Source organism: Neoarius graeffei, chromosome 16, assembly GCF_027579695.1.
Source record: "Neoarius graeffei isolate fNeoGra1 chromosome 16, fNeoGra1.pri, whole genome shotgun sequence".
NCBI classification, from domain to species: Eukaryota; Metazoa; Chordata; class Actinopteri; order Siluriformes; family Ariidae; genus Neoarius; species Neoarius graeffei.
In genome coordinates, this window is record NC_083584.1 from 24,557,054 (window position 1) to 24,572,711 (window position 15,658).

At 42.0% G+C, this 15,658-nt stretch overlaps 1 protein-coding gene across 1 annotated transcript in view; it reads left to right on the forward strand.

Annotated features, from left to right (window-relative positions):
• Positions 1–619: 619 nt before the first annotated feature.
• The window catches only part of atp9b (ATPase phospholipid transporting 9B), a 150,298-nt gene continuing 135,259 nt past the window's right edge, over positions 620–15,658 (forward strand). The window contains exons 1-2 of the mRNA XM_060942667.1: positions 620–700; positions 3,814–3,987. Coding sequence (XP_060798650.1) covers positions 621–700; positions 3,814–3,987 — 254 coding nt within the window. The 5' untranslated portion in view covers position 620. The remainder of the gene's footprint in view (positions 701–3,813; positions 3,988–15,658) is intronic.

Below are 15,658 nucleotides of genomic sequence, written 5' to 3' on the forward strand. Positions count from 1 at the left end.
CACACAAACATATGTGGATTTACATTTAAAAGGCATATACATTTTAAACTGTAAAATATAATTTAAAACTACAAACATTACATGAAGCATGCAAAGACGGTGTAATTCATCATACACATTATCTGTAAAAACCATGCGCAATGTTCACTTCATACATACTAGATTTTCATAAAAAATTTGTATGAGGATTTTTTCATGCATGGCATATATATTTATTTATAAATCCTTATAAGGATTTACTACTAAGACAGTGGTAAATTCTTATAAGTTCTTTACTGTTCTTTTTCGTATGGGTTGAACCGGTTCAAAGCCCTGCTTAGAACACTGGAGTGAGAGTTGCTGGAAATGGGCCTCTATACACCTATGGAGATATTGCACCAAAAACCAGACATTTGCAGCTAGAATAGTCATTTACCACATTAGCAATGTATAGAGTGTATTTCTGATGAGTTTAAAGTGATCATTGAAAAGAACAGTGCTTTTCTTTCAAAAATAAGGACATTTCAAAGTGACCCCAAACTTTTGAACGGTAGTGTGTGTAGTCCGCAGTGTGGGACCTGAAAGACGCAATAGCGTCGCTTGAGAGTGACGTCATTCCGTACACACACACTGCAGCCAAGATGGCTGACAGCATCCCCCTGAATCCTGTTCGAAACAATTTCAAGAAGCACCATTATTACAATGCTGGCAGGTCTCTCAGGTTAGAAGTCTACTATTATCCTGTTAGAACAGCCTTCTTAAGTTAAGTCTCAGCTGTATATTTAATTTAAACTGTATTCTCCCACCGCTGCAGCGTGTTATTTGATGCGGTTCCGGGGTTTGGAGCTAGCAGGCTAAGCTAAGTGTGAGCTGACTGTCAGCTGTTCGTGTCTCACTCACCCTTATACACTCTGATGCTATGCAACACAACACAACACAGCTGTTTACACGCTTTTAAAACTATGTTTTTACGTATTTCATACTGATAACGCAGGTCCAGTATCGGTCATTTTGATCAGAATCTACAGTAGATCACATGACTCCTTAGTGTTCAGCACTATCTGTTTACAGCGCGTGACTTGGTCTGCTCTGCACATTTCTCCATTCCTTCGGATAGGTTTAAATATTTTATTTTTCAGGATTTTTTTTAAAAAAAGCTCCTTTTTTAAAAACGGTCATTGTAACAAAAACATCTTTACAGAAAGCAGAGAAGTGGATTTAGATCCAGGGGCTACAGTAGGCTGAGAGAGAGTGTCTCTTCAGGGGAAAGTAGTTAAAGTGACCAGATGACGTCATGATCGCATCTCATTATCTCTAGCCGCTTTATCCTGTTCTACAGGGTCGCAGGCAAGCTGGAGCCTATCCCAGCTGACTACGGGCGAAAGGCGGGGTACACCCTGGACAAGTCGCCAGCTCATCACAGGGCTGACACATAGACACAGACAACCATTCACACTCACATTCACACCTACGCTCAATTTAGAGTCACCAGTTAACCTAACCTGCATGTCTTTGGACTGTGGGGGAAACCGGAGCACCCGGAGGAAACCCACGCGGACACAGGGAGAACATGCAAACTCCACACAGAAAGGCCCTCGCCGGGCACGGGGCTCGAACCCGGACCCTCTTGCTGTGAGGCGACAGCGCTGACCACTACACCACCGTGCCGCCCGAAAGTGTTTATGTATCTATAAAAGCATATTTCTGATAGAAAGAAGACTTCAGTATATCTGTTATCACCAAATAATTATTTATTAAGAACAGGACAAGAAGGAAACAGTTCTGGAAACTTTTATTACCTACAAATATAGTCAAGACAAATAATAGTGATGAGTGACTGGTTGATGGGAACAAGGATGATCAGTGATTGGTTGTTGGTAATATGGGTGAGCAGTAATTGGGGAATGTTGGTGAGAGCAATGGTGATCTGGTTTGGTTGTCAGGAACAATAATGATAAGTGATTGGTCGTTGGGAACAAGGGTGATCAGTGATTGGTCGTTGGGAACAAGGGTGAGCAGTGATTGGTCGTTGGGAACAAGGGTGATCAGTGATTGGTCATTGGGAACAAGGGTGAGCAGTGATTGGTCGTTGGGAACAAGGGTGATCAGTGATTGGTTGTTGGGAACAAGGGTGATCAGTGATTGGTCGTTGGGAACAAGGGTGATCAGTGGTTGGTCGTTGGGGAATGTTGGTGATCAGGCATTGGTGGTCAGGAATAGTAATGATAAGTGATTAGTCTTTGGGAACAAGGGTGCTCAGGGACTGGTCAAACTGACAGTATTAATTAGAATAGAAATAGCTTTAACAGTAATCACAATGTTTCCCAGTTCACAAATATGGCATGTATAATTGTAATCTTGAGTAATATGTGTTTGTTCATAAAATCTGAGGTAATTATTTAATTGCTTCAGTTAAATTGACAGAGAGCTGAGATGTTCAGGTGGGAGCAGGTCTGTAGGATGTAAGTGGAGGCGATGGCGGGCTGATGTGTGGCTGCTATTTGATATCCTCTGGAGACTCGGCTAGTCTCAGCATGTTATCGTAGCTTTCTGCCACGCAGTACTGGAGATACATGTGAGAGTGTGCAGAGTACTCTCAAATTAACACTCAAAGCTTTTTTTCCAAGTTTGTTTTTCTAAATATTTTATGGTGATTTCGAACATCCCAGTTCTCTGGTCTTACTCTCAAATACGTCTCGGATAGTGCGTTTCCCCCCCCATGGGACGAGCAGTAAAAAAATGAAGCAAGTTCATAAGCAGTAAGTTGTGGTGTGTGAAGAGGGATATTTGTGTGATTAGAGACACAGCCTGAAGTAATATTCAATTAGCATGTGGATCTGTGTATGCTAAACTGAAGGTCTTCATAACCATTAGTTATGTCCTTAGTTGATCAAATGCTGTAGCTGTCATTCATGTGATAGTCAAGGTTGATTTAAAATACAACTCTAGGATAAGACTGTGGTGCTTTTATTCACTTGATTAATGCAAGTCTGTGGACAAATAAAAAATTCATTAGCTAGGCTGTTGGGCAAGTGAAAGTACCATGTTATGTTTATCCTGGAGTCTGTTTAAGTAGGCGAAAAGGTGGCAAGTTATGTATGTACGTATTTTATTTTCTGGTTCTTGGACGAGTTAAAAAAAAAAAAGACTATGAAGAGTCTGATAAACTTGATTGTGGCATCCATGAATGAAAACCCATCTGGATATATAATCTTTTTGCCTGGGTTTGTGATTTGTCCACAATTTATTTGTTAATATTGAAATTGATGTCTGTCAAGAGTATTTGAATAATAAGTCAAAGTCCTTCCTGCACCATTCATGGCACGTTTGGCGGCGCCGATCTCTGTTTCGTAGCCGTCGGGCTCTCGCCTATATTACATAGCTAGGGTTACAGTGGGGGGCTAGTCCTCTGGTAGCCGCGAGAGTTTGACTCCCCACTCGCATCTGTATTGCAGCGTGCCTTGCCAGAAGGCACCATTTTTATGATGGTCTTTGGTATGACCCGACTGTGAGTAGAACTCCCGATCTAGAGGCGGACACGCTAACCACTAGGCCACTTAGAAAAACTGTATTTAAAAAAAAAAAAAAAATGAATGCTTCAAAACCTCCTTTCAAGGCCTGGAACCAAATCTATAAATATCCCACAACATCCACAATTTACGTAGCTAGCTGTCTGAGCACACAGCTACTGTGATAAAAAGTTGCAAATAATTTGCACCTTGGACACCAACCTGTTTTATAACATCACGAATTTTCACAAATCTCTAAATAGAAAACTTTGCTTTGTTTTAAAACAACATTAAACAGACTCGCTCACTATTTTCTCCTTTCCAGGTACCAGGTTGAAGATGAGCCCTCGAATCTTGATGAGATGCCATTGATGATGTCTGAGGAGGCTTTTGAGAATGACGAGAGTGATTACCACACCCTTCCCAGAGCCAGGATCAGACAGGGACGCCACGGCCTGGGCTGGTTCCTCTGTGGAGGCTGGAAGGTGTTATGCGGAAGGTACGTCATATTTTTTTTACATTTATGAGATTAATTTCTCCTTCCTTCACATACTCCAGTGAAAATAAAAGGGCCTTAAATTTATTACCTAGCATCTTGGGTAAGTGATCACTCCATTGGGAAATGTAGTAGGTGTAACTATACCGTACATGGAGAGATGCGTTTGTGTGCGTCTATAAATAATCAGATATTACCCTGAGGTCGTAATGGCATCTTGCAAGCTAGCAGGAAAAGTTATTTATAAAAATATAATTTTAGGATGCTTTCGCATCTGTTAGCAACGTTCATACTTTTTATTTGTTTGCCATGTGGTTTGGCTTCATACTGCCTATTAAAAAGAAAACGAGCAAAAAAAAACAAAACAGAGGGACATGTAGGACTGAGAACACACTCCTAATATTCTTTCTTTCATTCCGAAAAATAGCAATAGAGAAATGAGAGAGAACAGAGCTGGCACTCAATAAATGAGTAAATGATGATGTAAATTTTAATTTAAACCATTTGTGTGACACATTTCAGTCTTTTGTCAGTCCAGATCTAGAGAACTCATGGTATTTCTGTAGCACTATCCAGCGTGGCCCTTCAGCTCGGTTTTCCCAACCAGAGTACGCTGGGGTGTGTTTTTTTTTTTTCTTTCCTTTCTTTCTTTCCCGCTTCTTTCTCCATGCAGTGGTTAAGTCATGTTTAGTTGATGTCACTTGTGCAATGGGATTCAGGAATGAGTAGTGAGCAATAGTTACAGCATTAAAGGAGAACTGAAGGCAATTTTTTTTAAAATAAAAATTCTATTTCTCATTTTATTAAATATAGGAATGCATTTTTGATCGATATTTTGTCACTGCTATAGCAAGTTATGAGTGTTTGAAATATGCTCTGTAATATATCAGTCCATATGTCAAAGCAACGGCCGTAAACGAGATTCGTTGAGACCTGTGCGAGACATCGTAGGACGGAAGTAAAACGTACAGCGGAAATCAAAGTGACCGACATCTGCCAACGTTGTCAAAAGACGTGTGCGCCTAGCCTGGGCCCGCCCATCCTAAGCGTGATGCAACACGAGGGCCTGTTGCGAGCTTAGTCTGGCCAGGCAAGCTATCTCCAGCTCTTCCAAGCTCCTGAAAAATCGGGAGCCAATCAAGTTTGAGCATCTCCAACGGCCCTGGGTAGAGGCGTGTTCAAGGCACTGACGTAGTAGAACTGCGACCGGAAGCCATAGATTGTTTACAGAATCTATGCCGGAAGCGCTTCATTCACTAGAAACATTACGAACATGGAGCAAGTTCTCATTGAAAACGGAGCAAAGAGCAGCCCTGGAGGTATTTATTGAAAGGAAGGACGTTTTCGCCTTGCTCCCGACCGGCTTCGGTAAGAGTTTAATCTACCAGTTAGCCCCGTCGCGTCACATACGTCAGAGGAAAGAGTGATGTGATTGGTTTAAGCTTCGTCACAGCCTTTTCTGGCTTCGACCAGTAGCAAACTGAGGCATTTCAGGGAGGCGGGTCAACCACGCACTTTGGGAAACGGTTGGGCTGAATATCTTTGCCAGACCAAATGCTCGCAGAGCTTTGAAGTCGCGTTAGCCAGACTAGTGTGCGCCCTCTTTCGAATGCTGACGGGATCAAGCCGGAAGTTTTGTTTGTTTTGATAGCAATCAGGAAAGTTTGAAAAAAGTAGGCAGTAATCATCATTTAAACTCGTTTTTGTGCAATACTTCGTTTGGAAAACAGTTTACAAAATGGCGGCGCTGACACTTCACGTTTCGAAGTCTATCAAGTCTTGTGAAGATCGCGCGGATAAGCGACGCCTGCCGTGGACCAAACGAACTAAATTCAACATGGCTAAAAACCGAATAGGCCGATAAGTATAATATTTAATTGCAATTAGTTGCCAATACGAGTCACGATATAAGGTTACTAAAACCGAAAACGTAATTGAAGAACATTAATTAAGAAATAAAGCAAGTTTAAAAACGATTTCAGTTCTCCTTTAAGGCCCGCCCATCATCCCAGCCATCTGTCCATCCAGCCATCCACCCTTCAGTCCCTCCATCTGTCCACATATCCCTCAAGCCATCTGTCACGCCATCCCTTCACCCACCAGTCTGTCTGTCCAGTCATCCCTCCACCCATCAGTCTATCCACATATCCCTCTCTCCCGCAGCTATCCATCCATATGTCCAGCCATCCCTCCATCCACCCATCAGTTCATCCACATGTTCTGTCTGTCCAACCAACCAACACTTTTTCCGAGTCAGGGTGTGAGGCAGGAATTCACTCTGGATGGAACACCAGTACATCGCAGACACTGTGCACTCGCACAGCCCAGTAACTGGCATGTTTTCGGGCAGTGATTGGAAAACAGAGGACCCAGAGTTTCCCCCGAACATGAATGCGAGAACATGAAATGCGTTGGGTCATCAAATTATGGACTGTGGCCCTGAAGTAGACACGGAGAAATATTTCTGCAAATTGAATTGAATACTCAGAAAATACTGGGGAAGAAAGACCCTAGTTCAGTTTATGTAAATTATTAACCTGAAGGCAGCTCATCGATACAGGAACAAGTTTTCACAGATGTCAAGTCAAGTCAACTTTATTGTCAGATATGCTATACATGCTCGACGTACAGCACAGATGAAATTTCAGTCCTCTCTGACCCACGGTGCAAACAGGCAATGCAATAAATAAGCATAGAATAATTGAAAAAAACAAACAACAATATAAACAGTATAAACACTCTAGATAGGAACTAGACATAGACTAAACACTCAGACAATAGAGATCTTGCAGTCACGTGACCGGAAAGTACACAGCCGCCATCTTGTCGGTAAAAAACACAGCTGAATACTGCTGCACTCGTGTACAGAATGGATCAATTTCAACCGACGGACTACACGGCTCATTTTTCTAATGAACAGATAACTAGATATATGTCTAAAATAAACGATCTACAGATTAGTGACCCTTATGGCTTACCGGACGGAGTTTTCACGACCGTGTCAGTGGATGTTGAACTGCCAGCGGAATACCCAGACGTGAATAATTACCTCATTAACTTTCCCTCGCTGTTCAGTGGTGAAGCACTGCGTGCTTATAAATCTCTGGACAGTTATCTTTACAGAAATTCAGGATTTGTCAGCGACTCAGATGTGGCATCTTGTAAACAAGAAAATAACAATCCTCATTGGACGGGTAAGTCACTTAAATATTGAGTATAGCACTGACCAGCCGATTATAGAATAGAATAAGGTAATTCCAGCTGTAATTCCAAATCGTCCGTCTTGTTTACCATGGATCTGGCGTTGGAGAGGTAGAGGCTTAGCAGTGGAGATTTGAGTGGCTGTTTTCTGAGCTTAGTCAACAGGCCGGCTCTGCAGCCTCGCTTTTGCTTCCGCTCCCGGCGCCGCTTCCTTCGCTTTGCTTCCGATAACAATCCACGGAGACCCCGCTGGTCTCGCTATCTCGTCCGGAATGTTGTGCATGCGATGGAAATCGCTACAAACCGTCATTTTCTGCTGGAAACCAATGTCCAGTAAGTCCATACGGTTGTAGTGGATATTGAAGTCCGGTACAGACGAACAACACGCAAAAATACACACAAAAAACGTGCACAGGTAGGGAGAGCTTGTAGCCGCAGCCGTTGTAGTAGAATTGTATATAGTAGGGTTTTCCAGAAGAAAAGGTAGAAGTAGAAGGCAGAAATATGGCGTTTGACCGACAAGATGGCGTCTGTTACAATCTGGATTGGCTGTGACGTCACATGCAAGTGCTCCATATAAACAGTGTAAATAAACAGTATAAACACTAGATAAAACAAGATATAGACTAAACACTCAGACAATATAAACAGTATAAACACTCTAGATATGAACTAGACATAGCCTAACACACACACACACACACACACACACACACACACACACACACACACACACACACACACACAAATTGGCTCAAATAACCAAACAGTCAAATAGGGCTGTGCGATATGGGAAAAAATGAATATCCCGATACATTTTCTCCATTTCACGATATACGATATGTATCTCGATATATTGAAATCTCCTCTAAAGGACCCCATGAAATCTAACTTTTACTCTTTACTGTTTTCACTACAATCCCTGCAGATTAAATAACATTCTTGGTTAACTTTACAGGTGGTTTTCAACAAGACGTTTTAAATGTTCATGTTGGTGATTAATCACGATTGAATTGAAATAAGACTATTTTTATTCAACAAAGATGTGGCACAAACTGCAAAAACAATCTTGAAAATTGCAACAAAGGGGTAATACAATACAGAGCTGCTCAGAGCTCAAACCAATAAAGTGCGAGCCCAACACAGAGACATTTAGCCTAAATAAGAAAAGTGCTCATTCATTAAATTATTTAAAAAAATAGATCTCCAAGCTGTTAACCTGACTACTGAGAACCACTGGAACATTCACAATAGAGAGCGAGATTAAGGGAGAGAAGAGAGAGATCTGCAAAACATCATTTTTCTCTTTGCACACTTTTGAACTGAATGTTTTCTGGCTCTGCCTCTCAGATGTGTATAATTCCGGCTGCTGCCTTTCGTGATGACAGTTTTTTTTTTTGCACACTTTACAAACTGGCATTTGCTGTTCCACGTCCTCCTCGCGATATCCAAAAAAATGCCAGATGACTGACCCCTTACTAGTTCTTTTAGGAACCAATTCGTCCGCTTCCATTTTTAATTTGTCGCTGAAATTGACAGAGCTTACACGGTAGCCTATGCAAAATCAGCGATTGCACGAACTGAGTCAGCGCTGTAAACCGGAACTAGGAAATCTTCCCGCCGGCAGTGTTGCCAGATACTGCTGACGTTTTCCAGCCCAAAATATGTTCAAAACCTGCCAAAACGCACTTAAAACCGCCCAATCTGGCAACACAACCGAAACTAGAAAATCTTCCCGGAAGTTCCTTTCAGCACTGAGATGTCGCCCGGGATTGGTTGGCGAGTGCATGATGTTATTGTTTTCTTTACCCTTAGGCAGCCTCTCGTGTTACTGCCTGAGGGACAGGGAGAAAACCACCAGAAAAGGTTTTAAACAAACACAACAAACACGAAACGAACACAAGTCGGAAGATGACCATAAAATACTCGATAGTTCTCATCTCATTATCTCTAGCCGCTTTATCCTGTTCTACAGCGTCGCAGGCAAGCTGGAGCCTATCCCAGCTGACTACGGGCGAAAGGCGGGGTACACCCTGGACAAGTCGCCAGGTCATCACAGGGCTGACACATAGACACAGACAACCATTCACACTCACGTTCACATCTACGGTCAATTTAGATTCACCAGTTAACCTAACCTGCATGTCTTTGGACTGTGGGGGAAACCGGAGCACCCGGAGGAAACCCACGCGGACACGGGGAGAACATGCAAACTCCGCACAGAAAGGCCCTCGCCGGCCACGGAGCTCGAACCCGGACCTTCTTGCTGTGAGGCGACAGCACTAACCACTACACCACCGGGCCGCCCTTACTCGATAGTTACGATATAATAATTTTATGTATCGCATACAGAATTTTCGGCGATATATCGAGTATATTCGATGTATCGCACAGCCCTACAGTCAAGGGCAATTGAGGTATAGCAGGTAAACATGAAATAAGCAGTATAAACAAACTAGCAGCTGTTAAAGGAACAGTCCACCGTACTTCCATAATGAAATATGCTCTTATCTGAATTGAGACGAGCTGCTCCGTACCTCTCCGAGCTTTGCGCGACCTCCCAGTCAGTCAGACGCAGTCAGACGCGCTGTCACTCCTGTTAGCAATGTAGCTAGGCTCAGTATGGCCAATGGTATTTTTTGGGGCTGTAGTTAGATGCGACCAAACCCTTCCGCGTTTTTCCTGTTTACATAGGTTTATATGACCAGTGATATGAAACAAGTTCAGTTACACAAATTGAAACGTGTCGATTTTCTATGCTATGGAAAGTCCGCACTATAATGACAGGCGTACTAACACCTTCTGTGCGCTTCGGCAGCGCATTGATACGGAACTCAGATATCAATGCGCTGCCGAAGCGCGCAGAAGGTGTTAGTACGCCTGTCATTATAGTGCAGACTTTCCATAGCATAGAAAATCGACACGTTTCAATTTGTGTAACTGAACTTGTTTCATATCACTGGTCATATAAACCTATGTAAACAGGAAAAACGCGGAAGGGTTTGGTCGCATCTAACTACAGCCCCAAAAAATACCATTGGCCATACTGAGCCTAGCTACATTGCTAACAGGAGTGACAGCGCGTCTGACTGCGTCTGACTGACTGGGAGGTCGCGCAAAGCTCGGAGAGGTACGGAGCAGCTCGTCTCAATTCAGATAAGAGCATATTTCATTATGGAAGTACGGTGGACTGTTCCTTTAAGGTGAGGTAGTGCGGAATAGTGCAAATGAGCGAGGTAAAGTGAGATGTGCGGTCCCTGAGTTCAGTGTGTTAATGAACAATGAGGTGTGTGTGTGTGAGAGAGATTTGGGGGGGAAAAAAATTACCCTCAATGTTTAAAGACGATTGCACAGAGAAGTATGCGTTTATTCTCCTTGCGTTCCCACTGCCACTTTGTTTTTTCACTGTGATCCCCACCTTATTTATAAGCATGACCTCATCACTAGTGGCTAAGCATTAAAAAGTAAATGTTGTCACCATTCAGTTATGTTAGATGCTGATCAGGAATTTAATGGAACTGGACTTTGGCACTTTAGTTGAATACCCCTGCTGTGTGTGTTCACCTGTTTGTGTATCTGTGTGTGTGTATGTGTGTTAGAGGGAGCTTGGCTGTGAATCTCTCTAATGCTCAGGTAACTGTGCATGAAATACACACAGTTGGTGATGCATTCGGGTCCCAGTTTCACATCATCAGTCAGAAGAGACCTGGGTTAAGTAGCGTGACTGAATTTGAGTTCAGAAGCAGTGTTTAGTCAGTCGGGCTCACAGCACGGAAAGCTCTCGGCTCACTGAGAGCTGAACGTTCTCACTTGATACCGAAATATTACTCCCTTTAAACTCTCATCGGAGCGTTCTGTATATAAAGCGACTGCTTGATTGACTCTAGTTTCCGTTGTCATTTGTTTATCGGTGATGCATCTCAGTTGTAAGCTGCATATTGATTTTGTTTCCCTAATGAACAAATCGGATTTCACACAGCTGACCAGTTTGGCGCTTGCCAGTAATTTTCGGTGTGCTTAGGCAAAGGATTATGAAACGAACAAATAATTCAAGCAGAGTGACTCTGCTTATTCAAACGGGCCAATTATTTAAACAACGTTTATTTGAGCAAATAATCTCTCTTATGAATCAGGGGGCTGGCAACTTGCGCACAGAGGGCAGATAGGCCAACACAAATATTATTGTATTTTTTCCAAGTTTATGTAATCTGTGTTAATGCCAACCAAAGCAATCAGCATGACTGTGTACACTCGCCAGCGGGCCGCCTATCCTCTCCATCAGCGTGATGTGTGTCGACTTCAGGTGGAATGTAAAACGGATCGAAAAGTCAACAAGCTCGCTGTATGACCTTCAAACTGGGGAATGAGAGTTTAGCATACGCGCTTGTGCTTGGCATCGGAGAGCAGTTCGGGGGAGTGGAAGCGGGGATTCGGCGGAGACTCGGTGGTTACGTTTCTGTGCTTGTCCTGTACTCTTAGCTGTTCGTCTGCATCCTTGTAGACGGTTGTTATTTTAACCTTGACTTTATTTTTTTTTTTTCCATGCATTTCATTTAATGTAAATGTAAAAGTAAAACAACTCTAACCTGGTACTTGCATTTGAAATATGCATTTGAATGTTGGGTTAAAAAAAAAGTGAATAACAGTGATATTACGGAAATGAAATATAATTTAATAAATAATAATAAAAAAAAAATCCACGTTGATTTATGAATGGTATTGATGCCAATACTGAAACCTTGAGCATCAGCTGATACTGAAACCCGTCTGATATAATTTTCTTAGTTACAAGGCTTTAATTCTCTTATTTATTTATTTATTTATTTATTTATTTTTACGGAAGCACTTCAGAGTTCAACTCTTTTTCAAACAAAAATAAGAATCATTATAATTATAACTAGATTTCCTGAAGGAAATTCTAGTGCTTGCAAAGTGCAAAATAAGTATGGGTTGGGGGGGGAATTTACTTTACTTACCTAAAGTACTTCCCTTGGATATAAAATGAGATTAATTTAGATGGATAGATGGCTGGTTTGTTTGCTTGATAGCCTAGACCAGACCTGGGCATTTTCCGGCCCGCGGGCCGCATCCGGCCCTTTGGTTCATTCTGACCGGCCCGCGTAAGGTTGATTAGAAATGACAAAATAAACGTATTTTCTAATTTTACCTCATGCATGGACTGAATGAATGTGCATTGCTTTTATTTTGAAGTTGTGTTCGACAAAAACGCAATGCGCACGACATGAACATGACATGAAATCCCACGAAACCTAATCCCGCGATATCTCATCTCATCTCGTTATCTGTAGCCGCTTTATCCTGTCCTACAGGGTCGCAGGCAAGCTGGAGCCTATCCCAGCTGACTACGGGCGAAAGGCGGGGTACACCCTGGACAAGTCGCCAGGTCATCACAGGGCTGACACATAGACACAGACAACCATTCACACTCACATTCACACCTACGCTCAATTTAGAGTCACCAGTTAACCTAACCTGCATGTCTTTGGACTGTGGGGGAAACCGGAGCACCCGGAGAAAACCCACGCGGACACGGGGAGAACATGCAAACTCCACACAGAAAGGCCCTCGCCGGCCCCGGGGCTCGAACCCGGACCTTCTTGCTGTGAGGCGACAGCGCTAACCACTACACCACAGTGCCGCCCCGTCCCGCGATAACTACTTCTGTAATTTGTCCAGACCAACCACAAACTTGTACGTCATCCTTCAAACGGTCCAGCCAATCACATAGTGTGACGTCACCAGCAGGCGCCGGAGCCCGAGCCGATCTGTAGATCTGATACCTCCACCGAATCGACTGATGATCATCTGTCAGCTGTGCTTCGCATCTCCACCTCAGACATTCAACCTGACTCTGATGCACTCGTTAAAGACCAACAGAGACTAGATTTCTCTCTCTGAACAAATAAAAAACACCAAATGAGGTGATTAGACTACTAATGTGGGCATCATTATTATAATATGATGTATCTTGTTTGATATTTGGAGTAGAAAGACAATATTGTGATGTCTTTATTGTGTTTTGGGGTGAATGTGACTGAAAAAAAATAGTACAAACGTTCACAATTTGTTACCCATTGTTTTGGGAAATTTGATTGAATAAATGACATTTTTTGTAAGGCAACCTCGTTTTTTCCATACTCTTACCAGTCTTAGCAGCTTGTAAAAACAATGTTATTTATTGCTTTATATAAAGAAATACAATTAATATTATGCAGAATTTAGTTCAGCCTTTTGGTCCGGCCCTCCACAAAATTTTCTGTTTCTCATGTGGCCCTTTGGAAAAAATAATTGCCCACCCCTGGCCTAGACCTACAAAAACAAGTACCGTACACAAGATGAAATGCATTAATATGTTAAATAAAACACAATACGAGGTGGTAATCCCAATTTATTAGCTGGGATGAAGAGAGAGAGATGAAGATTGAGAGAAAGAAATAAACATACGGACAGATTCACGGCGTGATTGGAAGAGGGTGTGTGAGAAAGCGAGAAATTCAGAAAGATGGGGAATCTGAAGATGATAGAAAGAGTTGGAATGAAGTTTCTAAGTTAAGCGGTTCTCGAGGGATTTTTTTTTTTTTTTTGCAGAAATATGGTTGGAAGAAAAAAGGGAATAATAAAAAGCCCAGAAAGAGAAATAGTGCTTTGCTTTGCAAGTACGATAATAAATATTTAATTTATTCCTCGAAATCGAGTCATACATGAGCTGATAGCCGACAAGGCACGTAGTGCCGAGTTGGCCATAAGCCATGTACGATGAGAGTGAGTGGAATAACGGTTTTATTCTGTCCATGTTCACTGGATTTTGAGAAACAGCATTTTTATTGCGAATTTGATAAATTAAAAACTTTTTTATACAAAACGTCCAACAAAATTTCCGCTTAGAATGTAAACAAGCCAGCGAAATGATAGGAGCAATTTATGAAAAATGCTGTAATTATTGGGGGGAAAAAAGTCCTTACCATCAAATACTTTTATTCTGTATTTTGATGCTTTTTTTTGGGGGGGGGGTTCAAGTCGAGCTTTTATTTCCTCCTCGGTTGGTTCAGAAACGCGTGCCGCCATTTTGTTTTTCTCTACTCATGGCAGGGATCGAAATGGGCGGTCGCTCACTCGCCAACGCAAGTTGGAAAGGGTACGGGCGACTAGTGACAACATGTGGGCGACTGGCTCGCCACGCTATATATATCAAACTACTCACTGCCTTGATGGTTTCTATCAACCATTCTCGCCGATTTTAAGCAGAACTTGGTCTATTTTACCATTTTTTTACGATAATTTCAATAGATTTTGTGAGACATTTGTCAAGTTGGCATAGACGCGGGCACCGCCATATTGTTTACGTGCGCAGTATACACCGCTACATGCAGCATGGCTGCGCGAAGTTTCGTTTCTTCCCGTTCATTTTCATTGCTGCCCGTGAAGACAAATGTAACTTGAACCGCTATTGGTCAGATAGATTAGACCCCCGCGAAGTTTAAAAGTCCTTGGCTTGACATTTCTGACAGCTATCAAAACAAACGGATATCGCTCAACAAGCATGTGGCCCTTATTTCTGTTTCTTTTAAATACTTGGTAACAAAGCCACCATTTTGTTTTTCTCTACTCACAGTATATAAGCTGATATCCTCGTATTAGAGTAGCCAATTAGATCATGCAATTACTCAGCCTGCAGGTGATGAGAGGGAGTATGTGGCAGGAGATGTCGAGCCCCAGGAGAGACAGAATGAGGAGGTGGAAGATGAAGATGACGAGGAGGCGCAGCATGATGTGGTGTATGACCCGGTAGATGATGATGATGATCTGGATGAGGGTTTCGAAGATTGTGATGATAATGAGATGACTGAGGAAGTTTATAGACAGTTGAAATTGATCACTCATGTATAATATGGTTGTATTATATGAATAAATATATAAAATCGGCTTGAAATTTGTAATTATAAATACGGACCAGTGCTACTCCATTCGGACCAGTACCTCTGAGAGGCACTGGTCCAAATGGACCAGTGCTCCCAAATTCCCGTTTCGATCCCTGTCATGGTATATGAGCTGATAGCCTAGTCGTAGAGTAACCAATCAGAGCACGTAAATGTGGATGGAATAAAACAAAATACTAGTGCAGCTCAAAAAATTAGAATACCATGAAAAAGTTCCTTTTTTTTCATAATTTAATTCAAAAAGGTAAACTTTCATATATTCTATATTCATTACATGTAAAGTGAAATATTTAAATCCTTTTTTGTTTTAATTTTGATGATTATGGCTTATAGCTCATGAAAATCAGAAATCCAGTATCTCAAATTATTAGAATATTCCCTAAGATCAATCAAAAAAAGGATTTACAATACAGAAATGTCCAACTTCTGAAAAGTATATTCATTTATACATTCAATACTTGGTTGGGGCTCCTTTACCATGAATTACTGTATCAATGCGGTGTGGCATGGAGGTG